Raw genomic sequence first — 27,645 nt, 5'->3', positions numbered from 1 at the left:
TCATAAGAAAGTATGAGTCGCCTCAGGCCCATTGGTACACATATTTGGAAAAAGTTGTTTTTTTTCCACATTAAGTTTTTATTAACATTTTCAAAAGAGCAAAAATACCATAGAAGGATATAAGTTGCAACTTGTCAATGCAGATGTGTTTGTAGTCCTGTGCTGCTTAGAAAAACGTATCCCCTTGCTGGAAGGGTTTCTGAATTAGTTGAGTTCCTTGCCAAGCGAACACCTGATGGGGAGAAATATGACACTCTTTTCCCTGATAAAGAATGACAGGAAAGAGGAGTTTTTATTTAAAGCACAAACGAATCTTCTGCTACTTGTAGGTAGTGATCTCTTAGAATAGGACTAACATTTCACGGAGCCCCCACTGCCACCTTCCCAAGTGCAGGCGGCAAAGGATTGAGGCTGCATTAACCATTTCAGTTCTACCTTGGAAGATGGAGCCCCAGACTGAGGTTCCTTGGGCTGGAAGGCAGGAACTCTTAGGTTTATCCCAGGCAACAGAAGGGACTGCTGAGGGTTGGTGGCTGGCAAAACACTCCGTTACCGTTAAAACAATGTTGCCACTGAGTTCAAGAACTGATGAAATGTCTACGTGATAATGTTTACTGAAGAAAGTGGGATGTAAAGAAAAATGTATATTAATAAGTGGAGGTGGGAGAGTACATTGGCACATGCTTTCTGAAGGGCAATTTGTTAATTGGTCACAAAAGCTTAAGGTATTTGTATGTCTTTGGACCTAAAAATTCCAGTTCTAGAAATTTCTCCTAAAGAAATAATTATTAATATTCACAAAGATGTACCTAATCAGATGTTCACCACTAAACTATTTCTAATATTAAAATACTCAACCTAAATGTCTGAAGTTAGGGGATTGTGTAAATAAATTCATACAATTAGTGTAGCCATTAAAATGATAATATATGAGAATAATGTGGAAGAGGGTTTATAATATTTTACCAAGTAGGAAACGTGGCTTATAAAACATTATGCATATTATGTTGCTGTTTGCAAAGCTATATATACATATGTCTACTTAATTCTTAGACATTTACATAGGTCTACTTCAGTATAATATATATATTATGATACTTTTTTAACTGTATACATATATATTTGAGGGACATTTATCAAAATGTTAAGACTGATTATTTTTGAAGAGTAGGTTTTACAGGTACTTTCTGTCTCTTTCCTTGTGTATGTTTCCATTTTCTACACTAGCCATGCTTTACTTTGATATTAAGTAAAGCAGTTATTAAATGGAAAGTCCAAGAGACTCAACTGATTACTTAATAGAAACAATAAGAGAGTTGACAAGGATTCCCAGACCCAAACTAAATAGTTTTCTCACATAATAGTAATAACAAGTAAAAATATAAAATGAAAAATTATTCCATTCACTACAGCTAAACAAAACAAAACAAAGCATAAATCATCCACAAAACTAAAAACACAATAAATAATTCATGCAAGAAATATCTGAGACCTGTTTAGAAGCAAATAATGAAGTACATCAAAGAAAATCTAAATAGATTATTGTGTTTCTGGTTGAGATGACTAAATATTGTGAAGATTTCAATTCTTTCTCAAATTAGCTTATAAATTTTACACAATTCCAATAAAATTTCTGACTAAATTAACTGGCAAGTTGATTTTAAATATTATCTAGGAGAATAGATACATGGGAACAGAAAATTTCCTAAAAGACTAATGATGAGAGGAGGCTTGCCCTATTGGATTTTAAAATATATTACAAAGTCAGAGTAATCAAGCAATATGACAATGTTGTAGGAATATCAAATATGCTAATAAATAAAACAGAATGCAGAATAGAATAAATGGAAGAAAAGAGGTTAATGGACTAAAATATAGGAATCTAGTATGTGATAAAGATTGTATTTCCTATTAGTGGAGCAAGTCTAGATTTTTCTATAAATGGTGTTGAATAATTGGTTATTCATTTGAAGGGGGGAAAAATTGAATTTTCACCTCATACTACATTCACAGAAAAAAATTACAAATGTATTAAAGATGTACATTTTTTTAAATTATAAAAGTTATAAAAGAAAGTAAAGAATAATAATTCCATAATCTTGAGAATGAGAAAGGCCTTTCTTAAAAAGAGGTAAACCTCAGAATCCACAAAGGAAGAAACAAACAATTTTGCCTGCATAAATATTTAAGTCTTTGGGATGGGAAGCACATACTATACACAAAGGACAAACTAGGAAAAAGAATGTAACTTTTATGACAAGCAATAGATTAAGAGCTTTACTATATAAAGTGCTATTTTAAGATAAGAGAAAGACTATCACTCCAATAGAAAATCTGTGAGCAAGCTTTTTATAGAAAAAGCAATACAAATAACCACTAAACATGCAAAAAGATGCTCAACCTCACTAATAATCAAACAATTTAAAATTAGAGCAATAAAATATTATTTTCACTCACCATTGTCAAAGTTTTAAAAGGGAATGATAACATTCAACACATTGAGGGTATGGAAAAATACTTTGATCCTGTAATTTCATCTCAGGAAATTTACCCTGTGTAAAGATCCAGGAAGTGGTCCAGAGAGGCTGGAATATACTGTGTGGTTGACTGAACAAATGAGGCAGACCTGTACATTGTCAGAGGCAAAAAGCCCGTGGTGTATCGACAAGGAAAGAGAGCAAGCAGGAGAACAATACATCTTTGTGACCCCAATTTCTGTCTAAGGAGCATATATAGCTATTTGTATATTTAAAAGAATTTTTATAGCGGACTGTCAATGGTGGGTAGGATGTAGGGCACCTTTATTTTGACTCTTTCCTTTTCTGTCATATTTAAGGCTTTTTTGATCATGTATCAGTTTTATAATAAAACAATGCATATCTAACAAATCTGCCCAGAGAGGTGAGGGGACTTGCCTAAGGTTAACAGCACATGAGGACCACAAGGAGCTGAGTCTCCTGATACTCAGGCTCTTGGTGCCCGAAAGAGTCTCTTCTTTCTACTGAGGAGCCTGCAGGACCACAACATAGCCTCTCCCTGCAAAGAAGCCAACAAATGCCCTGAAAATGCCACTTACAGCCACCTGTGGGGCTGCAGATCACCCCATGCCCTGGGTACTCTTGGTTGGGAGCCGCCCACATACAAGGCATCGGTGTAGTGCATTTCAGGGTGGGACCTGCACCCTCAGCAGTGATGGGCTGCTCAGCCCATGTCAGTGGCAGCTCACCCGCTCACCTTGTATGGGACTCTGGGTGGATCCCTCCAGCCACAAGTGGTGAGCGGAGCTGGGATTCCTCCCCCCACCTCAACCCCCACACTGCTCCTGCACTCACTATGCTGGGAATCCTCACACCGATGACCTGGCAAGGGGTCGTCTTGGGGCAAGGGGTGAGGAGGGGAATGCAAGAAGATGCATCACCTCAAAGTGTACAACAGCATCAGCTTATATCTTAAACTGTTTTGTAATTCACTTTTCCACTCATTACCTTGTATCTTCAGAGTCATCCTCCGAGAAAAGAACAAGCATAATTGTTATTATTCCCATTTTATAGAAAAAGAAACTGAGGCTCAAGAGGTTGAGCCCTTTACCTGGTCACACAGCAAGGAAGTGTGGAGAGAGAGGGGGAGATGGGCCAACTTGGCATAAATTCTCTGCTCCTGCCATGTGGACTCTTCTCTTCTGGGTAAACACCAATCCACAGCCCATGGAAGCAAGTTCCCCTTGCTCCAGCTTGGCCTTGACCTAGGGCACTATGGAGCTTCCTACCACAGTATAGTTTGACTTCTGACCCCCAGCTCCTGACTCAGTGTCTGGTGCTCCTGGGCCTCCTCCAGCAGCTTTCTGATACGTGGGGGTCAAGACTGGTTGGGCTGATTATTCTCTGGGGCCCCCAGAGAAGGGCACAGATCTGATCATTCTTTGAGGGTATCGTCCTGCCCAGGAAGTTTCCACTCACTAATGCCCTGGTCTGTAAGCCCTGTGTTTGACTGACTCACACCTGTGCTCCTACAGTCTAGCAAGGTGCCTGGCATGCAGTAGGTGCTCAATAAAAGTTTGAGAAATGAGTGGACTGGCCAGAAGATCTCCAAGTCCCATCTCCAGTCCTTCTGGAACTTTTGTGACCTCAAGCCATTGCTGGCCCCATGCTGAGACTCTTTTCCCTACCCTAACATGGGTGTGGGTTAGTATCTAGGCCACCCAGCATGGCTAGAGGCTCTACCAGCTTTATGTTCAGAACTAAGGGGCTGGAGGAGGGCCGGTTTTTCCCAAGAGATCTACAGGCAGAGACTGCAGAGAAGTGGAGGAGGATCCCCCATGCTTCTATTTTGAGTCTAGTTCTGAGAAACTGGCAGAGTTTCCAGCAGATTCACCAGCTTCAATATCTTCAATAATCTGACTCCACCACGAGCAGCTCTTTAACACTGGGGACCTTGTCTCCTTGCGGCTCTGTCCCCAGCACACAGCAGGTGCATGTGAATGAATGTATGGAAGGTGGTCTCCTGTAACAACTTGCCATAATAGCAATTAGAAGTTTAGGACTGGAAATGACATTCTAGGCTATACAGTCCAATTCCCTCCATTAGAGACTCAGAAAGAGCAAAGACTTGCCCAAGGTCACAGAGAGAGACAACAGCAGAGATTCGGATTGGATACATTAAGCAGGTTTTCAGAGATCAGCCAGAGCTAAGGTCAGTGTGCTTGGTTTGGTTCAGAAACCAGGAGGACCCTGTTGGGAGCCACTCCTCACACACCAGGACCCCACAGTGGCTCCACCCAAAGCTCAATTACTGCTCGAAGAGGCCTGATGCTGTCATAATGAAGTCATATCTATCACAAAGATCCTTGAGGCTAACTTAACCGTGAAATAATTACATGTCCCTCAGAACTGGGAGATCAAGGATTTCTAGCCAACATCCCATGATGCTCTTAAAAAATGTTTCACTGTAAACTGCAGGTGGAGTGGGGAGAGGCAAGATTTCCATGCCAGGTTACCATGGTTTAATTCTATCTTTTCTGTTTTGGCATCATCCCATCTATGCATATATATCTCTCCATGGACATATTAAAGCAACATTAAAGGAGATTAAAAGAGTAACAGTTGTCATCCATAATCATATTGCAATAACTAAATTGTACCCACATGCTTGTTTAATTACAGAAGCAATACATGAATGCATTCTCATCATCAGAAATTAAACAATCAAGAAGTATACATGGTAGTTAGTAAAAGTGGTAAACATGCCCAGTTTACACAATTCCCCACTGGTTTTCCTCTCCTCTCCTGACGCAACATGGTTGTCAGCTTGATACCTTTCCAGAACTTTTCTCTGAGTTTACATCTAAGTATACACATGTAACCATATATTAGTGTTTGAATACACACACACACACACACACACACACACACACACACACACAAATAGAAACAAGCAGTGTTTATTATTATATATTGTTCTAGAACTTGCTTTTTTTCTCCCTTTAATAGGTCTTGGAGATACTACCAAGAGAGAGCTACTTCCATCTTTGCAATAGTTACAAGGTTTCTGTAGTATGGAAAGATCATAATATTTTTTTTTACCTGTCTCCATTTAGGTTGTTTCCAATTTTTCAATATCCTAAACAGTGCATATATATATATATATAGATTTGTTCAACCTTAAGTTCGCTGCCTCTCTCACGTGGCTGATCAATCTTTCTCTTCGTGCCAGTGGACTGTCCTGCTGCAGAATGTCAGCTCCAGGAGGTAAAGATTTTGTCTGCTTTTCCCCCTGCTGTATCCCCAGTGCCCAGAACAGAGCCTGGCTTACCACATGCACACAAGAAATATTTGTAGAATGAATAACTGACCAGAAGGGGAGGGCATAGCTGCAAACCATTTTAACAATTAATGCTTGTCTGATGCCTGCACTTTACAAAGGCATTTTGACTCCCTAATCGCACTCCATCTTCAGAACAACTGTGTGAGGTCAGTACCTTGCATTATTATTGCCCCCTGATGAGTTGTGGCTTGAAGTCAGGGCTTAGGAATCAGACAGACAAAAACATTTGAATCCTTGCTCTGTCACATTCTGTGTGTGTCTTTGGAGAATTTCCTTAACCCCTGTGAGCCCCAGTGTTTTAATCTGTAAAAGAGGGATACATATACCTCCCCTGGAAGGGTTTTATGGCAATTAAAATGTGCTAGTATATGTAAACTACCTGATACACAGTAAGCACTTAATAAATGGTTGTTCCGTTTTTGTCTCTTGCTCCATGTATTCTTTCTACCGGCCTAGGTTCAATCACACATCCCCCTCCTTGCCATGTCTTACTGCCTACCAGTTACTGAAATACCTTACTGTTTTTCCTAAAGAATCTCCTGGGATATTGGTCTTCCTCCACCCACAGGAGTTTCTTGGGAAGAAATACAGGAAATATTTCCTTGTCCTGTGTCAGCATCTTTTTCCTGAGTATTTTATGTTTGGGCACTTATCATATTAAATAATAACTAGCTGTCTAGTTTCCCAACTAGTTCTTAAGGGTAAGCACCAACCCTGTTAATTACACGTCAATTGCAGATTTCCTTATATATGTTAAATGCTCAATATTGGTAGAATGAAAAAGTGATCTGAAAATGCTATAAATACCTGATTTTAAGTGGTCCCATACTTCCCTACTTCTGAGGGCACAGCGGCTCCTAAGCCACTCTGTTCTCACGGTAGAGACAGCACCTAAGCCACCCTGAGCCAGCTTCACCCTCCGTGGCTGGTGTGGGGAACTTGGCCTTTCCTTTCTTCTCCAGTGCTGGGGTTTTTGCTTTTTCCTCCTTCACTACTCAGTCAATCCATTTCTGGCAATCCTTCTCCTAAGTTTGCATACCTTTCCTTTTCCCTTTGGAATTGTAAATTTTGCCCACTTCTACTCCCTTCAAATAATTTGAAAGTCAAGAACAATCAACCCACCTCAATAGTGGCTGAGAAGTTAAACTGGGATGCTGTCACAGAAAAAGAAAGACATATATTTGGAGGTAGAATCACCTTCAGGGCCATTGCCTTTCAAAGTGCCCATGACCCCTTAGAGTCTCTCTAAAGGTCTTCATCTAATTCCTACCCCCTCAACCCTCCCTGCTCAAACATTTGTTTTCCCTTGCCAACCAACATTCTCTTCTATTTGTCTCTTATGTTTAATTATGACGACCTTTATCACAACATGTATAAGATTTTACTGCACTTACGTATTTACAAGATAGTCTTCCTCCACTAGAGCGTGAGTTTCTTGAAGGCTTTTGAATCCCAAATGCCAACACAGTGCCTGGCAGGTAGGTATATATTTGGAAAAAAATGGATATTGTTTTCCTCTCTTTTTTTTTTTTCATGGCATGCAACCACTATCACTCAATACACTAAAGGTCACACAAAGTTGAAAATTCTATATTTTTGAGAGTAAGCATATAATAGGTTTTTTTGGTGGAATTTTGACCACCATTGATAACATTATTTTTATGAGGGATAATGTTCTGAGCCCAACACAATGACTAAGAAAAAAACTTTTGGAATCTGTTTGAAAGTTAAAGCCTTCTGTCTTCTTTCCTGACTCAAGTATGGATTCCTGTTAGGCTCCAAAGGAGCCCTGCCTATCAGGAAACACAGTGCCTCACTAGGTCAGGACAGGGTAATAGCATTAAAGCAGAGGGACTCTGGCTAAGATGGGCCCCAGCAGGATCTTAAGATTGCATTGCCCTTTTAAGGAACCAGCCTTCCTGGATTTAACAAAGGAGAGCCCTGGGGAGAGGCTGGAATGAAGGTAACCCCCCCCCCCCCACCACCAAAAGCTCTGGATGTCCTGTGGCTGGTCTTAGCTCAACATCTCATGATTTTTAGCTCAGTCTTTTGCTACAACATTTGTTCAAGATTTTTTTCCTTTCTTTGTTTTTCTTTACTAACGTATAATGATTTACAGTAAAATACTTAAAAATCTTAAGTTTGATGAGTTTTGGCAAGTGTATACATCCGTGTTACCGTCACCCAAAGCAAGTTCTAGAACATTTCTAGCACCCCAGAAAGTTCCCTGTGCCTTTCCCCAGTCAACCCCTGCCAGAGGCGAACACCACTCTGAATTCCATATCCAGAGATTAGTTTTGCCTGTTACTTTATATAAACAGAATCACATAGTCTGCTTCCTTCTTTTATTCACTGAAACAACAATAACAAAAATGTGTAGACATAATCTAATTTCTTTTCGTTTCCAAGATGTCAAAAGTCAACATCCCAAAATGTATAGCATTGGTGGCCTCTGGGTAGGGGGAATTTGCATGATGGTTACTGACTTCTTCACACTTTCTGGTATGATATAAAAATATACATATATATACTTTTATAATAATGAGGGAAAAAAGCTTCTTTATGGGGTTAGAGGGGCATGGCTCTTGTGGGGTTGTGAATAAATGAGATTCAGAATAAGCCTGGTGAGGGGCCTCTGGTTGTCTGAAGGCTGAGAACATCCCTCCCTGGCAGGCTCTTGCTAGTGTCTGGGGACTTGGTACTTTACCTTGAGGTCAGAGACCCCTTAAGCCACTTCCTGTCTGGATTCTTGGTTATCTCTTTGAATGTAGAACCATTTGACCAAGGGATCATTTCTACCTTAAACTCTTCCCCTTGGATCTTAGCAAAGAGAAAACATTATCTAAAGTAAGGGTTAAAAATACTATGAAAGTCATGAAAAAAAATACACACACACATAATTGGAAACTCTTGATCACACATTTGAGTTTCAATGACACATGTAAGGCAAAGGGTCATAGGGCAGAATATACAATTACAGATAAAACGTATACACCATGGTCTCTGAATATCACCTGACCACAGGTAAGGGGCAACTCCTTGTTCTGTTTCCTTGGTGGCTCTGCAATACAGATGGGTGTACACATGGAGAGGAAATGAGTGTAAGCGAGGCATAAATGCAGAGAAAGTTTGGATCCTGAAATAGAATTTGCAGGAACAGTTAAAACACAAAAAAGAGAAAACCTAGCAATTTCACAACAGAATGCAAGGCCTAACTTCATTGGTTAAATGGTCCCATATGTGGTAATCTACAAAGCTGGGAGGCTTGGAATGGGCTGGCCTGGGTGGTGCCAGGGTTCTGCACAGACTGGCTGGGCAGTGAGCGAGCGAGTTGTGCAACCTCACAGAGCCCATTTCTGCCTCCCTAAAATGGGGTGATAGTGACAGTGTCCACCTCACAGGGCTGGTGAGAGAGGTGACTGAAGTGGGTGTGATCAGGCTCTTTGTAAACCACACATGCTATCCCAGCATCAACTGTCTATTATCTCTTCTGAACCTGGAATGAATGCTGGAAAGGGGGTGGGGGATCCAGGTTCTGTAGCTGATGGTCGTTGATTTTTTGGAGGACAAAAGAGCCAAGTGTTATCTCTTTCCTCGCCCCTGTGAGCCTTGACTTCCTCATTGGGGAAAAGCGGGCATTTTGAGTGAAGAGGGAGGAAAAGATGTTGGAATCCAGACTCCCTCATTTATTAGCTGTGCATGTGACCTTGTGTGAGCCTCAGTTTTCTCACATGGAAAATGGGAATAGACTTTAATGGATTAAATGCATTGCTGCAAGGACTGGATGAGACAAGTCCTTGTAATAGGAGCTTAGCACAGCACATGGGGTAGGTGCCATCTGTGATAGAAGTAAATTATCTCTCACTTGAGGTGCACTGGCAGCAGGTGAGAAAGGAAATAGACCCTATCTTGCTTTCAGCACACATGAGCAGCTGCCCTGTAAACTAGGATCATGAGGGCTCAGAGAAGGGGGAAGAAATATGGAACGCTGATGCTTGCACCATTAGAATAAAGTTTTCCATCACACAGGGTTGGGCAAGATGGATCACCTGGGTGAAGAAAATGCTGCAGATGGGCCAGATGTGCCCAAGCCCATCTGGAGAAATCCAATCCACATGGTTGGCATCATGATGCACTCCTCATCTGTGCAGCCAGGCCTTGGGACTGCAGCCATCCCGGTGGGGGGAGTAGGTTGTTTTATTTTTAGCAACAAGACATTCTGTTTCCTCCTACCTGGGCTCCCACTCTACCGTCCCCAGCTCGTCCCAGCAGGTACCTGGGAACCCCTTCTGGGACAGAGCAGGGAGGTACAGCCTGCACTTCTCTACATCCACAACAACCTTCCCCCAAGGCTGGGGACTGGACCAGATCCCAGGCAGGCTCTGGGCCTCTCTGAACTCCCAAGTTTTGCTGGAAGTGGGGAGCCCAAGCGCCTGCTCTGAGTTTTAGCCATGTTTCACTGTTGTGTCCTACAAGATGTTTACCCAATAACCACTTTGGGGGGGGATTGCTTTTGAGAAATAAACAGCCCACAGCATGGCACCCTGACAGTATCTGCCTCCTCTTTCTCCTTTGCTGGATCTACCCCCACCCCTCCCCATTTTCCTTTCCAACTCCCAGGCCTCTGAATTAGCAGCCTCCAGTTTATTTGGCTGTAAAGTTAGGACGTTTCTCATCTCTTACATTTTAGTTGACTATACCTGACTTCTACTTCTTTTAAAAATTTCTTTGCTACTTCAACTGAATTCCTTGAGCGGTGCTTGCCTTTTGTAGGGGCGATAAGGCGCCAGGGACATCTGAAATCCTGACTTTATTTTTCTCCTGCATGCCTGGCCCCTGCCCTCCTATGGGAACTCCCGACTGCCTGCTTATTTTAGCCCTTAATTGATATTAAAAGCGGGCTGCACGTGGGACCATCTGATCTGAAAGCGGTCCAAGCCCGGGACAGCTTTTCTTAGCTTGGGGTCCGGGCGGTGGCCAGCGGGGCGGGCTCCTGCGGGAGCCCGCACGCTCCTCCGCTGGTCCTCTCGCTCGCTCGCTCGCGGGTCCCCTTGCTCGTCAGCGTCAGCGAAGCCGGCGTCGGCAGCGAGGCTGGAGCCCCGAACACGAGGTGCAAGGCCTCCGCTGCTCTCCCAGATGCCTCAGCTGAGCCTATGTTGCACTCCTCAAATTCATTTTTAATTCATGACATCAGTTTAGGGACCATCGATGCCTCTAAATGGCCTCTCTCAAAACCAAAAGCATCTCCACAACACAAGCGAAAAGAGGCAGCGTCCAGAGCATCTCCTCTGTTCCCAGGGAATGGACAGTTGGAAAACACCTTTCCAGAGGGGACCTGCTGTCCCTGCCCCTCCTTTTCCTGGAGCCGAAATTGGACACCGGAGTATTTGTTCTAAAGACATAGCTGGTCTCAAAGTGGTTTCCATTAGTACTCTACAAAGTTACATTAAAATGATCAAATATGTACTTCCAGGGAGCCTAAAGGCTCCCTCAAATACCTTTACACACACAAATAAATATAACCTATATATACAAGATACATTATATAATGTACAATATAACATTAGATGTTAAATAAGTAATACAATAATGTAATATAGGAACTAGATGTTAAATATATATTAAGCAACATATAATACGATGAAACCATATAATACATATTGTGTGTCAACCAGTTTTCAATACAAAGGGACCATATATGTTATAGGTCGTATATAGGACACAGAATGTCCTCTGAAGTATCCGAGGTGCTGTGCTGGAGCTCCTTGTCGAGAGCGCCAGCTCAGTACAGGGCGCCAGAGAGGACCGAGGGACGCACACCATGGTCTCAGACGCTGCCACCCCAGCCCTCGCCCTATCCCAGCTCCCGGCACGCCCACGTGTCTTGGGGTGGATGCAAAGATCCCAAATGGCCAGCTCCTTATTGAGGGTAACGGAGTCAACGGATTATCTCTTATAGAGGTCAGACTGCAAATTGGGGGGAGGGCACAAATTTTGTAAATGACACCCCAGGGCACACTCACTAGGTTCATTGCAAGCCCTGTGCATTTGGCATTTGGTCCCCAGAGCATAAACCTAAAGTATTCTGTCTCCAACATGTAAAACAACTTAAAGTGTCATTTTCCAATGTAGGCATTTAGAGGCAATTTGGAAATTGAAACGAATCTTTATGTGCAAGACTGGAGCGTTGCAGAGGCCCTTTAAAACTGCGGTTAGCAAGGCAGTTAGAGGACCCAGTGCTGGGCTGCAAGGAGGCGATTCAAAGCACAGCCAAATGCACAGTTAGAATTTGATATTACCCACGCACTCGCAAGTAATGCAGTTTAATGATAATTGCTGCGTGTGTTTCCCTTCTCAGGCTAGGGAAATAGGAGAAATACTTTGACAGAAAAGTTACCCGAAAGAGTTACACCGTTTAAAGGCAGAAAGTAGCTCAGTGGCCAATTTTGACTTACTAGCAACGTAAAAGTGTGTTGCACGAATTAGTTTGTCTCCAGAATTACTTAGAAGAGAAACCTCAAAATCAATCGTCTGGAAGATGGCAGCGTGTGTCAAACGAGGGCTGTTTTCGATGGGAACGCGCAGTGCCCCTCCTTAGAGCAGCCTCGGGACCCCGAGACCCTCCCACGACCCTTAGTTCCCGGGTCCGAGGTTCTGGGCGCACGCAGTGGCCAGCGCCCCACTTCGGGGACCGTGGGCGGCCCCGCGGCGCGCTGCACCGGGAGCGGCTTTTATTTGCAGTCTCTTTAACTCTCTGCTTCTGGTTCTCTTCCCTCTGAGCGCCCTGCAGCGGAGTGTTACACAAGCTCTCGTCTGTGGGCTCTCACCTCAGAGTCAATATTATCTCAGATGGGCACAATAGACTGGAATGAAAAGCTAATATTGAACCACTGTGGTCCCTGCCCGCGCCGCCGCGATGCCACCCTTTGTTGCGCAGCCCCAGCAAGCCACTAGCGGCCGGGCTAAGCGGAGGGCGGCTGTAGTCTGGCCTCTGCCGTCCCGGCTGGGGGTCGAGGGGACACTTCGGGCCCAGCATGGAGCCCTCGGAGGCCCAAGCGGGCTTTGGCTGCTGCAGGCTCCCTCGGGCCCCACTCGCGGCCTCTCCTTCAGCAGCCAGGGCTGGCGGCGAAGCGGAGGGCTCTGAGTAGCCGCGGGGAAAGCGGGGCACACGCGAGTCCCCAAGCCCAGACGCCAGGGCGATGCACACAAGGGAGCGGGGCCTGGTGTGGACAATTTCCAGGCTCCAGGGGCCCCAGAATGTGAATGTGTTGGGAGTGGGGTTGGGGGAGATGCGGGGGCCAGAACCAGAGGATTCCTTCTGCCTCCCCCGAGGAGCTGGGACCTAGCGAGATGCCAAAGAGGACACCTGTAATTAATGGCCTCCAGGGTTGGCCTGGGTGTGGCTACTCCGGGAAGAGTGGGGCCTTAGCGGGGCACGACGGGAGACAGGGAGCTGGCCGTGATCAGACCCTCTGTGGGCATCTTTGAATACTCCCAGGCCCTGTCCGCTCCTCTGTCCGCCGGCTCACTCTTCGCAGGCGGCAGAGCTAGGGAGGCAGAAGACACCGGACCAGGAGCCTTGGGGTCGCCTTGTTGGCTGCGATGGGAGCTCGGCCCTCGCCCTGGTTTTCCCGCCAGCGGGCGCAGGCGCTGCTCTGTGGCCACCAGCAGAGGTTTCAGGGTAGCTTTGAGCAGGCCACGTCAGCAACTTGGGGCACCGAGTCTCGGCCGCCGCTCCTCCTCCCCCGCAGGGCTGCATTTCCAGCCCTGGGCGCGGCAAGGACATCCACCGCCCTCCAGTCCTAAACCCGGGGCTTGAGTCCGCAGGAGACAAACGGGAAAGAAAGAGGGCGTGGGGCGAGGCTGAGGCCAGGGAAAGTGGCCTGGAGGACAGCGGTGGGCGAGTGCATACGAGGCGAGCTTACGAGGCAAGCGTCCGAGTTACACTAAGTGAGGAGGCCTGGACCGGCCTCGCTGCGGGCGAGCTTTCGGGTGCCCCAGTCCACCTGCGGGAGACTCTTCCCCGCCTTTTCTCCCGGCTTGAGTGCGGGCGTCTGACGACTCTGGGCGGGAAGAAGAGGCATGCCCTCCTGTCTCCTCCCGGAGTGAGCACAGCACCGGTGACCAGGAAGTGTGCAACCCCTCTGAGCCTTAGTTTTCTCATCTGAAAGATGGGTATCCTGACTCCTTCCCAAACCTACCGCACCAGATGGTGAGGTTCGCTGAGATCATGGGTATAACCTTCTTTTTTTAAACTATAAAACTCGACACAAGTGGGAGGAATTGTTAGTGTTCTCGGTCTTCCCTGAATCCTCCCCAAGTTTCAAGGAGTTCAAAGGAAAAAGCCTCAAGTTTCCTTTTTCCTCAAACGGCATGATGCCACCCCTTCTAAGCCCCAGCCCAGTCCCAGAGTCCAGAAAACAGGGGAGGTACTGACAGAAGGGTTAAGTCCCCTTGAGAAGGGCTCCGCGGAGGCCAGCGTGTCAGAAGCGGCTCGAAGGTGGATTGACGCTGAGAAGCCCAAAGAGTCCCTTATATTGCCGGCGAGGACCAGACTCCAAGATAAGAAGCCATCGGTGGTGGACAGTCTCAGACACGAAGATGCCAGGGAGCCCAGTAGAGCTGTCCACAGGTGCACCCCGCTTCGCACTCTGGTCCCAATGGAGATGCGCTGTGGGGGCAAAGGGATGGGGGACACCCCCGCCCACCCATCGTCCCAGGAGCATGCGGGAAGACAAAACTGTCTTCATCCCTAGCCGGTGCACTCTGAGCAAGAGTGCCCCTGTTCCCGGCATCCCTGCGTCTGTCTGTCCCTTGCCTGTCCTTGCTTGGTCTTAGGCTTTCATTTGAAGGCAGCTGAGGGAGAAAGAAACGGGGAGTCCCTTTGATTCTGTTTCCTAGCTTTCAGTAGTGAATCGGGACAACGTATGTGCTGAGGGATCAACGCGAGCGTCACCGTGATGGAGATAAAACCTGACGGCCGGGTCCCGAATGTGGCTCCGGGCGCCAGCGCGGGAGTTTCTAAGTCTGAAACGTCGCATCTTAAAACAGATGGCTCTCGGGAGACGCTGACGCTCGTAGGGCTCCCGCCGACGTCTGGAGAAGGGCAGCGCCTCTGCAGCCTCCCGGCGCAGCAGACGCCAGGACCAGGGTGGAAACCCTTCCGAGGGCTCGGCGCTCCGAGCGGTTATGCCGAGGGCGCCGCTCCGGGTCGCCTTCATATCTCACGGGTTTCCAGTGAAGCCCAAGCCGTTCTCACCAGAGAAGCCAGGCTGCCCCGGGACCGATGGGGTCCGCGCGCTCCAGGAGGAAGGGGCGAGTCACCAGAGCCGCACCGCAGCGGCCCAACGGTGCGCTGTTCCGAGAGTGTGATGGGTAATCAGCTGTCATCTCCTCAAGAACCAAGGACCCCCCCCCTGGCTCGGGGCGTCCTCGGCCCGCCGCGAGGGGGCGCGAATCTCGGAGAACCGCACCCTGCGATTCCACCCCAGGCGGGGCCGCGCAGGCCGTCGCAGGTCGGTTCCCCGAGCCACGGCGGTCGGGCGGGGAGATCTGGGACCTCAGGCATGGAGTTGTGAGCGCATTTGCGCAGTGACTGGCCATCTCCCTGGCACAGGTGATCACGGCGGCCGCCTAGTCCTTCTTAGAGCACAGTCTGTCCCGCCCCTGTCCCCCCCCCCCCCCGGAAGGGAGCCGGACTCCTAGAGAAGCTGGAATTCGAGCGTGGATGGTGAACTCTGAAGCTGGAGCTGATGGAGGGAACAGCATTTCCAAGTCGCCCGCTCTCCCCTGTAGCCAGTGAGCCTCTTTAGATCTCCTTCCCTGGCCTGGATTGCGGTCTCGGCGAGACCCTGGCAGCGGGGCGCAGCCCCAGCGCTCCTCAGCGCACTGGCTGCGGGACTCCGCGGGAACCGCGCCCGCGCCGCGCCCTCGCCACTAGGCGCCGCTGCGCGCACGCCGATCGGGGCCCCGGGCCGGCGCCGCACGGACCTGGCGAGAGGCCTCTGGGGAGGCCGCCAGAAAGAGATTTCTCGTAATAATTTTATAAAAACGTTTTTAAGATATTAATTCTACTTTTCGTTTTCCTACGCCCTACACTTTCGGAGAGGCCAGAGTGCCTGGGAATTACTGTGGGTTGGTGCAATTCTTAACTGGCCCGAGGCCGCCCCAGCTCAGGTCGCCTTTCGCGTGCCTTGGGCGGGGGAAAGGGCGCACCCTGCACTGGCGTTAGCGCTTCCCGCCCTGAGCCGCGGGCGCACGGTGCGGGCTCGCGGTACCGGCTCACTGCGAGGGTCCAAACTGCGGCGACCTGGACGTGTTCAAGTGTAGTGGGTGGGCAGGACCCCAGAAGGCCATGACCTAACAATAACAAAATTTGATGAACGTTAACAGTGTGCTAAGCATTAGCTCACTCACTGCTCTCAACAACCGGTAAGATATCGGTATTTCCTTTTCAATGAAGAGATAACCAAGGCTCAGGAAGGTGAAAGTCACACAGGTAATGACCCCAGGCAGCCCCTGAGTACCTCTTCTGAGTTGCAAGAGACCGTGCACCCACCCTAGATACCTCACAGGCCTAGCACGGAGCCATAAGAGGGTAAGGCACCGCCATTTGTGCCTTTGAAGCACAGGGTGCTTGCAGGAAACTCGGAGCAGATGGTTATCAGAGATCCCCGGGAATTCCTGCCCTTTGATGCCTCCCAGGAGCCAGAAATCCAGGCCTCGCTCAGCCCAACATCTCCCTAGGGAAGTATGAGGCCTTTGGGGGAGGACGAAGGAGCGTGGCAGGAATGTGAGACCAGCATCAGCTCATGTTTGTATAACTTTATTGTTCGGTGCCTGGAGCCCAGCAACAAGCCCTGGATGGGGTAAGTAGTAACAACAATAACATCAAGGACAGGAGCACTTATTGTAGTTCAGTATGTGCCAGACGGACAGTCTAAGCACTTTGCTTATCTCACTGAACAATCCCAAGGGCCAAGGTACTACTATTTATTCCCATTTCAAAGAAGAGAAAATAGAGGTGTGGAGACGTTAGGTAACTTGCCCAAGGTCACGCAGTTAAGCTGTAAATGCAAGCCTCTCGTATTGGTATGTGTGTGTGTGGAGGAGCAGATTTATTAAGGTATCATTACATACAGTAAAATTCACCCTTTGTAGTGTACAGTTCTATGAGTTTTGAAAAACATATACAGTCATGTAAGTACTACCACAATCAGGAAGTAGAACTGTTCTATTGCTTGCCCAAAACAAGCCATACTGATGTCCTCCACTGCCTCCCAGGCAGCATTGGCTGCATTTTTACATACGACAAAATGAGGGCTGGAGGGGTTTCAGTGTTGTCCGAAGTCATTCAGTAAGTGACAGATCTGAGATTAGAACCTTCAGATGAGTCTGCTAGTCCAGCTGCCTGCAGAGTATAGACTCCTGAGCCTACAGAGCCCAATAGGCAGCCGTGCCTTGGGGAACACATGGGGCAGAGGGAGGAAGCCCTTTCTCTAAACTGGAGTCTCAGAAATTCTCCCACCTCTCACTGCACACCTGGTACTTAACTAAACACCCACTCCTTGGGCGGCTAAGGAACAAACGGGGTCTGCGTCCTGCAAGGCCCAAAGCTACGAGTAAAGTGAGCAGCAGCCATGGAGTCTAAGAGTTCAGGGTCTGAGTCCAGACCAGAGTGCCCAGTGCCTTGGTGCGCCTGCACTGGCCACTATAGTTAATGAGTTACTATCCTAGTTAATTCCCCGGCACATCGGGCCAGACAGCACAAACCTTCCTGGGCTCCTTAGGTCCGGGCCCATCAATTAGCATAGATTACCCCCCTTCCTGGGCTTCTGCACTGCCCCGGACTCACCGGAAACCCGGAAACCCGTTGCTCCTTCAAGAGGGCTGGAATGCCACTTGGGGCAATGGCTCTTGGGTCAGAGGAACTGTCATGCCCTTCTCCCTTGAGGAAGGCGGTACCAGACCTTGCTGCTTCCTCACCCTCCCCCACCTGCCAGATGGCCAGCCAGAGCCCCTGGGACAAAGCAGGCCATAGGTGGGGGAGTTTGTAAAAGTTGGTGGCTTGCAGAGGATGGCTCCACCTGTTAGACCTGGGAGCAGTCAGGTCTTCTGCTCCAGACAAATGTTCCCCACCTCAGGCAGGAAGCAAAGGAGTCCTGTCTCCAGGCTGTCACTCTGTCACTTGCTCCTTTAGGAGATTCTCCCAACACCAACTGGTGGAAGGGGGGAAGGGTTAAGGGAGTATGGACTATATTTCAGCACTCACAGCTGAAAGTTTTAAGAGAGGGGGAGCACCTAACACCCTTCTATATCACGAACCATGAGAGGGTTCTCACCCTATCTCCCAGACATAGACTGAATTCCCCTTGCCCTCAAGGTCAACAACTTTTATCCCCCAGCCAAGATCAGTACTGCTAACTGTGCAGTAAACAGCCATTCTCTGCCCTGAAGTGAAGCTAGAGCTTTTAGTGGTCTCACTTTGCAACCCCGACATCTCAGGCCCGGTTGGAGGGCCTGGCCTGAGGGTGCTTTCAGAGCCTTGCCCTCCAGTCCTCTTTCAGAGGTTCGTGGGAAGGTGCTCTCTTCTGCTTGCCAGGACGTGGGATCCATGGCCTGCTTAAATTGGGTATTTGTTTCCAGCTTCAGAAATTGGAGGGCCGACCTCTAGCTCCCCTCTGGGCTTGCTGGCTGGACTCATCCAAAAGACCTCCACCCTTCAGGCTTCCTGTCAGCCCAGAGGAGATGGGGCCTCTGTCCCCACAGTCTAGTTGAGGGAGGGATATCCAAGCCTGAGAAAATATTTTGGGAGAGAGTGGTTCAGGCTCAAAGGAGGTGCGTCTGTCTTCCAGTGCACCCCCACCCCAAGGAGCTGAATCTAATGCCCAGAATCTTTGGGCCTGGAAAAAGGAAGGGGGCAAAGCAAGGACACTTGGAACCAACTCAATGTCAATACCAGGCCAGGACCCCAGCCCAAAGTTGTTGTCACAGAGGTCCAAAGCCTAAAGGACAGAAAGGTTTTTCACACTGTGAAGACAAAGCTGAGGCTCACACTTGTCTGGTGTGTGAATATGTGCATCTGTGTGCCCTGGGAAGGTTGGGGGGCAGAGAAGATGATCTCTATCCTCTTCCCACTAATCTGTGTGGCACCCTGACAACCCCAGAAAACACTGCTCCCAACTCCTCTCTTGCTTTAAAGGGTTTCCCAGAAGAGGTATTTGGACCCTCTCTCCCGGCCAGCACTATATCTGGAATTAAGTAGAGAAATGGACACAGAAATACACAGCAGATGAAATCAAGGGAGGAAAAGAGTAGCTGGGGAAGCCTGGAGCATGTCCTAAGTCCCGGACCCTGGCTGTTGGGTCTGGTGGCCTTGCAGCCTTGCTCACTGTGAACTTCGCTCTTCTTCCCCCTCCCGATCCACTTCTCACGGCAACCTAGTCACCAAACACAGGCATTTCTTCCTCCTTAAGAGAAATAACATGGGCCTGGGAGTAATAGATTTAAAGGACGCTAGATTTTTTATCATTAATTGTAAACGTGCAAAATACCTGCTGGTACTTTACTTTAGAAGATTGTAATTGGCAAAAAGAAAAAAAAGAAAGAAAAAGAGAGGCGGCTGATGAATAGATAATAGATCTTTAACCACCAATAAACAGAGAGCAGAGCCAGCAGCCTGGGGGATGTGATCATAATTATGCCGCCGCGTGAGCCAATGGGGACGAGGGAACTCGGCCCTAAAATCATCCCAAAACCGAGGGCGAGCTCGAAAATGCGGACACGGCTCAGGACCGGAGACTCAATCCGCAGTCCCTGGTTGCGAGCCCTGGGTTTGCTCAGCAACTCGTCCCTAGGACAACAGATGGCAGAATAATAATAGAAATAATAATAATAGCAACAATAATAATAATGACAACACTATCCAAAATAACTGCAACGGAACCATAATAGTAGAGTAGCACTACATTGGGCTCTCCCCTGACCTTGGACTCCCGGTCCCAGATATTCCAGAAGGAACTGTTTTGGGGAAGGAGGCGAGCACCCTCCCAGACGGAAAAAGCGAAAGACTGTGGGGCGAGAGCGGGCGCGAGTTGGAAGTCCACCGCTCCGGCAGGGTTGGCGGCTCCGTCTCGACTTGCAAACGAACGAGCGGGGTCACGGATCGCGAAAGCACAGACCCTGGGACCTGGAGGCTACGCGCGGTTGGAGGCGTGGAAGGACCCCCACCCCCACCCGAGGCTCCCTCTTCGCCTAGGAAAACGCTGGGAGTTTTGCTGAGTGTGGGAATTGGTACAACCGGACAGTACCTTTAGTCCACGCCGGGAACCAGCCCCCGCCCGCTTACCCTCGAGGTGCTTCCCGGGGCGATCCCAGTTCCCCCGACGCGGGGCTGCGGGTGGCAGCAGCCGTGGAGCGCTAGGCGCGAGGAATCTGTCCGTCCGTCTGTCCTATCAGCTTGGGCGCTGCAGGCTCGGGATCCAGGGGGCCGCAGCGGAGGCGGCGCCGACCCGGGACTCTGCAGGGACCCGGGTGCCCCGGAGGGAGTGGTAGTGGTGTTGGAGGAGGAGGCAGTGGCTGAGGGGGAGGAGGTGGGGAAAGAGGAGGAGGAAGAAGAGGAGGAGGAGGAGGAGAAGGAAGAGGAGGAGGAGGAGAAGAAACCGGAGGAAGAGGAGGAGGCGAAAGAGGAGGAGGAGAAGCCGCAGCGGGCGCCGCGGGAGCGAGTGAGCTGGGAGCGCGGGGCGCGGGCGCGGAGAGGCCGGGCGGCCTGGCGGGCGGCGGGAGGCACGGCCGAGGCTGCGGCGCCGACTCCGTTCCACCTGGGCCCGGATCCAGGCCTCCGGGTTCCCAGGCGCTCGCGTCCCTCTGACGCACTTTAAAGAGTCTCCCCCCTTCCACCTCAGGGCGAGTAATAGCGACCAATCATCAAGCCATTTACCAGGCTTCGGAGGAAGCTGTTTATGTGATCCCCGCACTAATTAGGCTCATGAACTAACAAATCGTTTGCACAACTTGTGAAGAAGCGAACACTTCCATGGATTGTCCTTGGACTTAGGGCGCCCTGCCCGCCTTTTGCAGAGGAGAAAAAACTTTTTTTTTTGCCTCCCCCGAGAAACTTTGCCCCCCTCTCCTCCCTGCCTCTAACTCTGATCCCCCCACGACATCTCTCCAAAAAAAATATTACCCCAATCCACGCCTGCAAATTCTTCTGGAAGGATTTTTCCCCCCTCTCTCCAGGTTGGGTGCGTTTGGTGCAAGATTCTCGGGATCCTTGGCTTTCCCTCTCCCTCTCCCTCCCCCCTCCTTTCCCTTTTCCTTTCCTTTCCTTTCTTTCTTCCTTTCCTCCCCCCCATCCCCCGCCCCCGCCCCCACCCCCACCCCAAACAAACGAGTCCCCAATTCTCTACCGTCCTCGCCGCGGGCAGCGGGCGGCGGAGGCAACGTGCCGCGGTCGCCGGGAGCTGGGAGCCCAGGGCGCCCACTCCTCGGCGCAGCATGTTCCAGCCGGCGCCCAAGCGCTGCTTCACCATCGAGTCGCTAGTGGCCAAGGACAGTCCCCTGCCCGCCTCTCGCTCCGAGGACCCCATCCGTCCCGCGGCGCTCAGCTACGCAAACTCCAGCCCCATAAATCCGTTCCTCAACGGCTTCCACTCGGCTGCCGCCGCCGCCGCCGGTCGGGGCGTCTACTCCAACCCGGACTTGGTGTTCGCCGAGGCGGTCTCGCACCCGCCCAACCCCGCCGTGCCAGTGCACCCGGTGCCGCCGCCGCACGCCCTGGCCGCCCACCCCCTGCCCTCCTCGCACTCGCCACACCCCCTCTTCGCCTCGCAGCAGCGGGACCCGTCCACCTTCTACCCCTGGCTCATCCACCGCTACCGATATCTGGGTCATCGCTTCCAAGGTACGTGCCACGTCGCGGGACTGCAGCGCGCCGCTCCCGCCGAATCCTTCACTGCCCCCGGCCTGCTCCAGGTGGGCGCTTGGCAAGGCCTGCACCGAGGTTGCTCCGGCTCGCGGGCCCGCGCGCCGGGTTCGGGGCAGGGCGTGGTGTCGATCCTCAGTCTCCGAAGCTGTGGCCGGTTTGGAGTGCTGGCCTGCGGGCCGCTTGACCCTTGGGGAAGGGGTGTGGACGGAGAAGTTGTCCCCGAATGCGTTCGGGTCGGGGCAGGCTGTGACAGCCTGCTCTGCGTGCCCGCCCGCCAGGAAGCCCAGAGCCCCCAGAGTCCCCAGGCTCCAGGTCTCCTGGAGATGCCCCCAAGCCTTTCTAGCTCCAAGGGGCACGGACAGGGCCAGGCCGCCAGGTTTGCCTTCTACTGCGTTCGATCCTGTTCGCCACCCACTTCACGCCCCTTCAACCCAGACCCGCGACTTCTTGGTCTTCCACCCTGTTCCAGAGGCCAGGGACCCTCGTGCCCCCGGAGCAAAGTATAGGGGTTTATTCTTTTCCTGCTTTTCTGAGACCCAGGGAGGGGCGGGAACCCGCGCGGGTGGAAAGCTCCGGGGCTCGGCGCTCTCGCCGAGAACTGCTTAACTGGGGCGCCGAGCCGCCGCGGCGGGAAGGCAGGTTCGGTCTGGTTTTTGTTTTTCTTTCTTTTAAGAGAAATGAAACGGGTCTAGAGACAGGCTGGGAGGGAAAGATGTTTGGGTGTTTTCATTTCTTGCGATATTTTTGATTTGTTTGTTTTTCCCTGGGTGGGGAGTGGGAGGAAAGTTAAAACTTCAGAAAAAGGGATAGTTTACCGATGTGAGTCGGTAGAAGATCTTTCTCTGGCGGCAGCCGATCAATACTCAGCGGCTTGTCCGTTCATTAACCCTTTGCGTTCTTGCCAGAGCCTGGAGTCGGGTAGATGTCACCCCCCTTCCCACAATTAAAAAAAAAACAAACCAAAAAAACAAAACAAAACAAAAAAAACCTTTCACCCTTACTCCTGAACTGGATTTGTCTCCATTCCTGCCTGGACTGTCGGTTTGTTTTTCTTTGTTTGGGTTTTCAGTGAATCGATTTCCTACTCTAACGCGTAAATCCGAGACTCTCTGGCTTTGCTCGAAAACTTTAGGGCTCCCTTTCCTCATTCTCTGCCAACCACACTCTTGGTCCCCCCACCGGATCCGGAGCACCCGGGATCTTGCGGGGCCGCAGACAGTCCCCGCGGTGCCTGCCGATCGGGAGCCCCCGGGTTTCGATCCCTTCGCTCGCGTCTCTCTTCTAGTTCTCTGGAGCGGGGCAGCAGCGGGAGAAGCCGGGCATGCACCCGGGAGAGATTTTTGTAGCGGTCGGGCTGCAACTACTCGCCCGGCCTCTGTAATTTCCCGGAGGGGTAACAAGACAATTTTTAAACAAAACTCTGGATAGCAGGCCGCCGCCTCTCCACTCTGGGTCAAAGTTCCCCGAGAGGTTAGAAAGAAGAGAAAGCCATTTCTTTGGGTCGTGGGCGCCAATCCCAGAGCCGGGCCCTGCGGCTCCCTCCCCTGCCCCCGGCACCGGGCGCGGAGGTGGCGAGGCCCGCGGCGCCAGCGCGGCTGCGGAGCCCGCAGAGGTCAGAGCCTGAGCACTGGCCCAGCCGGGGCAGCTGCTGGTTGGGTGCCGTACAGGTGGAGCCCTGGAGGTCCAGGCCGGGCAGCTGGGCCGGCGTACCGTTCGTGCGCCTCGGGAGGATCACCGGCTCCCGCAGGTCGAGCAGCACGGGCTATGCGGAGTTCCTGAGCGCTGTGCCCGGCCAGCCCGGCTCGGGAGAAGCGAACGGCTCCGGCTAGAGTGGCCCCCCTAATGGAACTTCTGCTGTGCCCCCTGCAGGGAACGACACTAGCCCTGAGAGTTTCCTTTTGCACAATGCGCTGGCCAGAAAGCCGAAGCGGATTCGAACCGCCTTCTCCCCGTCCCAGCTTCTAAGGCTGGAACACGCCTTCGAGAAGAATCACTACGTGGTGGGCGCGGAAAGGAAGCAGCTGGCACACAGCCTCAGCCTCACGGAAACTCAGGTGAGTGTGGCCCAGGCACCAGAGACCCTTCCAGGCGTGGGCCCGCACCGAATCCGACACCCAGCACTGGTAAGTGCGGAGCTCTGAGAGGGCCTTTGGTGAAGGTCCTGGTAGCTGGTTCCACGCTTGGGCTCAGGATTTAGGTTTCAAGGTGCCTGGCTTTGTTGGACTCCAGCAAGGGGCTGTAAGAGCCGACCCACTGCAACTTCTGGGGGGATGTGCTGAGTTGTTTCCTCCGTCCGGCTGGGCATGCTTTGTAGCTCCTGGCTAAGACATCTCCGCACTTTTGGTGAGACTTTTGGTGAGATTGCGGGACCCTGCTGGGGTCCAAGAAGAAGGATATCACAGTGGGGTGTCCAGGTGTTTGGGGCTCAAGACTGGAGAGGGCACGATGTGGGTTAAGGGAGAGTTCTGAGCCACTGCGGGCCCATGGCTCACACCGTGGGCTCCAGTTACTTCCCTTAAGGGGTTGGGAGAGTCAGAAGGTGGAGGCCAGGCATGATGGGTGCAACCTAAATTAGAGAAATAAAACTGGAAGGCTGCAGAGAGGGTCTGGCTCAGGGGACCGGCCTTCTGCGCAGCAGGGTCTCAAGGCAGGCCTGGCTTGGGCTTGTCCCAGGGTGGGGAGGAGGCTCAGGGCTACAGTAGGCGCTACTGTACATGGAGCCGCAGGACAGGGTCAAAGTTCCCAGTAAACAGTAACGTTTTCGGGGCAGATTAACTTGTAACACTTTTTCTGGGCAGTGCAAGAAGGTCGAGGCTTTTGTTTTAAAATGTCCCTCCACCCCCAAAACTGAGGAGGGCCTCGCGGGTTTGTGCCGGGCGGCACAAGGCGCGGCCGGGCTGATTTCTCCCGGACAGCCGAGGCTGCGGTGGTCTTTGTCCGCCTCGCTGCCCACGCTGCCTGGAGTCTTTGTGTGCGTGTCAAGCCCCGAGCGCACTGACGCGCGCCTTGGGCGAGCGCCGGGGAGAAATGAACCATCCTCCCCCTCAATTAGCAAACTCAAAGCAAATTAAATTCAGCCTTGTTCCCGCTCGGCTTTTTCATGGGGCACTTTGGGGGACTGGGGCATTCGGGGAGAGCAAGTCGGGACTGGCTGGCTTCTCAAAGGAGGTAGTGGAGAGTACCTCAGGGGCTCAGGGATCGGGACTGGGCCGGGCTATTGCTATCTATATAGGATTGGCTGTGCGTATGGGAGGTGCAGTGACCACCATCTCCCTCATCCGTACCCCAGTGCTGAGAAGCTTGGACAACGTTACTGTCTGGTCTGAGAATGGGGACCCCCACCCAGCTTTCCCAAGGGGCCATGGGATGGCAGCCGACTCCAACCTCATTGCGCCACAGACCTCTAGCAGCTGCTCTGGAGAGGCCAGGCCGCCAGCCCCACCCTAGTGGGAAGTGATGTGACCAGTTTTGAGGTCAACTCTGGCCAGTTCTAGGGCCAGTTCAGAGGAGGGAAGAGAAGGCTCACTCTGGTCTCACTTCGTCATTCTGTTTCTCTCTTACTTTCCATCTAGCCCACGATCTTTCAGAAGCTTTCACTTTTGAACCCCTTTTCCTAGCTAGAAAGGTACATTTGGGTTGGTCCAGAGGCCTGTACATACTCCACTGTCCTTCCTGGCTTCCTCCATCCCCACCTCCCTCCAGCTCACCTGTAAGAGTCCCCACCAAGGAGGACGCAGCTCAGACAAACCCTGATCGTCTACCCAGGAGCCCGGCCTCGCATAGGAGGCGCTATATTTAGGAAACGCCGCCTAGACCAAGAGAAAATAGAAAGCACATTGGGCCCTGAGGGACGCTGTAGCAGCTGACGACCGGGTCTTTCTTGCAGCACGCTTGCCGGAGGGAGTTAGGGATATATCTCCTTTTATTTTTCATTGTTTATTTTTTATAAGTGTTTCCGATGCTTTGGAAAGCCTTTGCTCTCAGTATGGTATGGATGGTGCCCTGTGTAGGGCCGGGTGAGAAGCTCAGTGCACTCTGGGCCATGGGACCCCGGGAATGGCTCCCAGGAGGGTTCAGAAGGGCAGGTAGCCAGGTCTCCTACCCGCCCAGCAGTAGGGGCCCTGCTCCAGAGAGGAAGCCAGGGGGAGGGCAGACCTTAGGAAATGCAACAGGGGGGCTGAGCCTTTGCAGAGTCTGGGATGGGTGTCAGGGCTCCAGGAAGGGATGGAGCACTTGGTAGGAGGGCGCTGTGAAAGAACTAACGCGCCCCATCGGCCTCTCCCCTGCAGGTAAAAGTATGGTTTCAGAACCGAAGAACAAAGTTCAAAAGGCAGAAGCTGGAGGAAGAAGGCTCAGATTCACAACAAAAGAAAAAAGGGACGCACCATATTAACCGGTGGAGAATCGCCACCAAGCAGGCGAGTCCGGAGGAAATAGACGTGACCTCAGACGATTAAAAACACAAACCTAACCCCACAGACACGGACAACACGAAGCAAAACAGAGATAGGGAGAGCAGGAGAAGAAAAAGAAAGAAACCCCTACAAAACAAAAACAAACCGCACACACATTCACCGAGAAAGGGAGAGGCAATTGAGGGAGCAGCGGCGCGCAGCGAAGACTTTGGGCAGCGGGGGCACAGGGTCCCGATCAGCCGCACTGAGATGGCAGAGGACGGAGACTCCTTCATCAACATGCAACCCTCGTCTAAAGAGGCAGCTGAGTGAGTGAGTGAGAGAGACAGAGAGAAGGGGGGGAGAGAAAGAGAGAGAGAGAGAGAGAGAGAGAGAGAGAGATCGAGATCGAGAGAGATCTATCCGAATGTGGCAAACCTGTACGTGCGGTCTGACAAGGGGAGCTGTCAGTCAAACACCAAACTAGCTAGACAAGATGATTGGCAGGTATTCCGTTTATCACAGTCCACTTAAAAAATGATAATAGTGATGATAAAAAACAAACAACCCAACCAGACACAGGACTTTTTATTTTGCACTTCACAGTGTTTTCCCCCAATCTTTAAAAATAATTAGTAATTACAAATGAAAATTCCATATCTAGCCCCATCCCACACCTGTTTCAAAATCTTGAATTGCATGTAGCAGTTTTTGGGCAAATGGTGTCTAAAGACCGAAAATGAATTGTAATTTTCTTTTCCTTTTTAAGACAGGTTCTGTGTGCTTTCCATTTTGATTTATTTTCTGAGAAATGTGCAGTCTGTAAACACTTTTTGATACCTTCTGATTCAAAGTGATTGTGAAAGCTAAATGAAGTAGGCTCAGCGATAGTGGTCCTCTTACAGAGAAATGGGGAGCAGGACGGGGGGCTGGGGGTGGTGGGGGAGGGTGCCCACAAGAAGAGTCAGGACTTGTACTGGAAAAAATGCTAAATTAATTATATTTCTTGGACATTCCCTTTCCTAACATCCTGAGGCTTAAAACCACGAAGTAAACTTCTCCTTTTAGTGGTTGGAGAAATTGGCTGAGTTCAACCATTCATTGTAATGGCCATTCCAAACTTTAAATCTATCTGTTGCAAAAACTGAAGGACTGTAGTTAGCGGGGACGATGTTAAGTGTGGCCAAGCACACAGCGGCAAGTTTTCAAGCACTGAGTTTCTATTCCAAGATCATAGACTTACTAAAGAGAGTGACAAATGCTTCCTTAATGTCTTCTATACCAGAATGTAAATATTTTTGTGTTTTGTGTTAATTTGTTAGAATTCTAACACACTATATACTTCCAAGAAGTATGTCAATGTCAATATTTTGTCAATAAAGATTTATCAATATGCCCTCAGAGTAGTTGTCTTGGAAAATTGAAGTGGATCTTTAAAAATGTATCTCAATAATTTGAGTGTGGTCCTTCTCCAACTAGGCTCAAGAAACCCAGGCTCCCCACCCA

The 27,645-nt window shown here is 50.3% G+C and overlaps 2 protein-coding genes across 4 annotated transcripts; one reads left to right on the top strand and one right to left on the bottom strand.

Moving 5' to 3' along the window:
* On the bottom strand, positions 1 to 21,317 carry LOC123649716 (putative protein TPRXL). The gene is made up of 3 exons (XM_045567898.1): positions 21,228 to 21,317; positions 20,168 to 20,587; positions 1 to 232 (listed from the first exon to the last, which is right to left on the bottom strand). The coding sequence occupies exons 1-3, from the start codon at positions 21,315 to 21,317 to the stop codon at positions 167 to 169; spliced, it is 576 nt and encodes a 191-aa protein (XP_045423854.1). The 3' UTR covers positions 1 to 166.
* Positions 20,529 to 27,542, top strand: EMX2 (empty spiracles homeobox 2). Of its 3 annotated transcripts, XM_045568148.1 has the most exons (4): positions 20,529 to 20,543; positions 20,724 to 21,721; positions 23,615 to 23,799; positions 26,035 to 27,542. In XM_045568148.1, exons 2-4 carry the CDS (start codon positions 21,316 to 21,318, stop codon positions 26,200 to 26,202), a joined length of 759 nt encoding a protein of 252 aa, XP_045424104.1. In that variant the 5' UTR covers positions 20,529 to 20,543; positions 20,724 to 21,315; the 3' UTR covers positions 26,203 to 27,542. The 3 variants fall into 3 exon arrangements, with proteins under 3 accessions (XP_045424104.1, XP_045424105.1, XP_045424103.1); XM_045568147.1 differs by lacking the exon at positions 20,529 to 20,543 and having other exon boundaries at positions 20,597 to 21,721; XM_045568149.1 differs by lacking the exons at positions 20,529 to 20,543; positions 23,615 to 23,799 and having other exon boundaries at positions 20,592 to 21,721; positions 26,035 to 26,138.
* The last annotated feature ends 103 nt before the right edge of the window (positions 27,543 to 27,645 follow it).

Source organism: Lemur catta, chromosome 14 (assembly GCF_020740605.2).
Source record: "Lemur catta isolate mLemCat1 chromosome 14, mLemCat1.pri, whole genome shotgun sequence".
Taxonomy (NCBI): Eukaryota; Metazoa; Chordata; class Mammalia; order Primates; family Lemuridae; genus Lemur; species Lemur catta.
The sequence above is the reverse complement of the archived record's forward strand: the minus strand, read 5'-3'. Positions and strand labels throughout refer to the sequence as shown.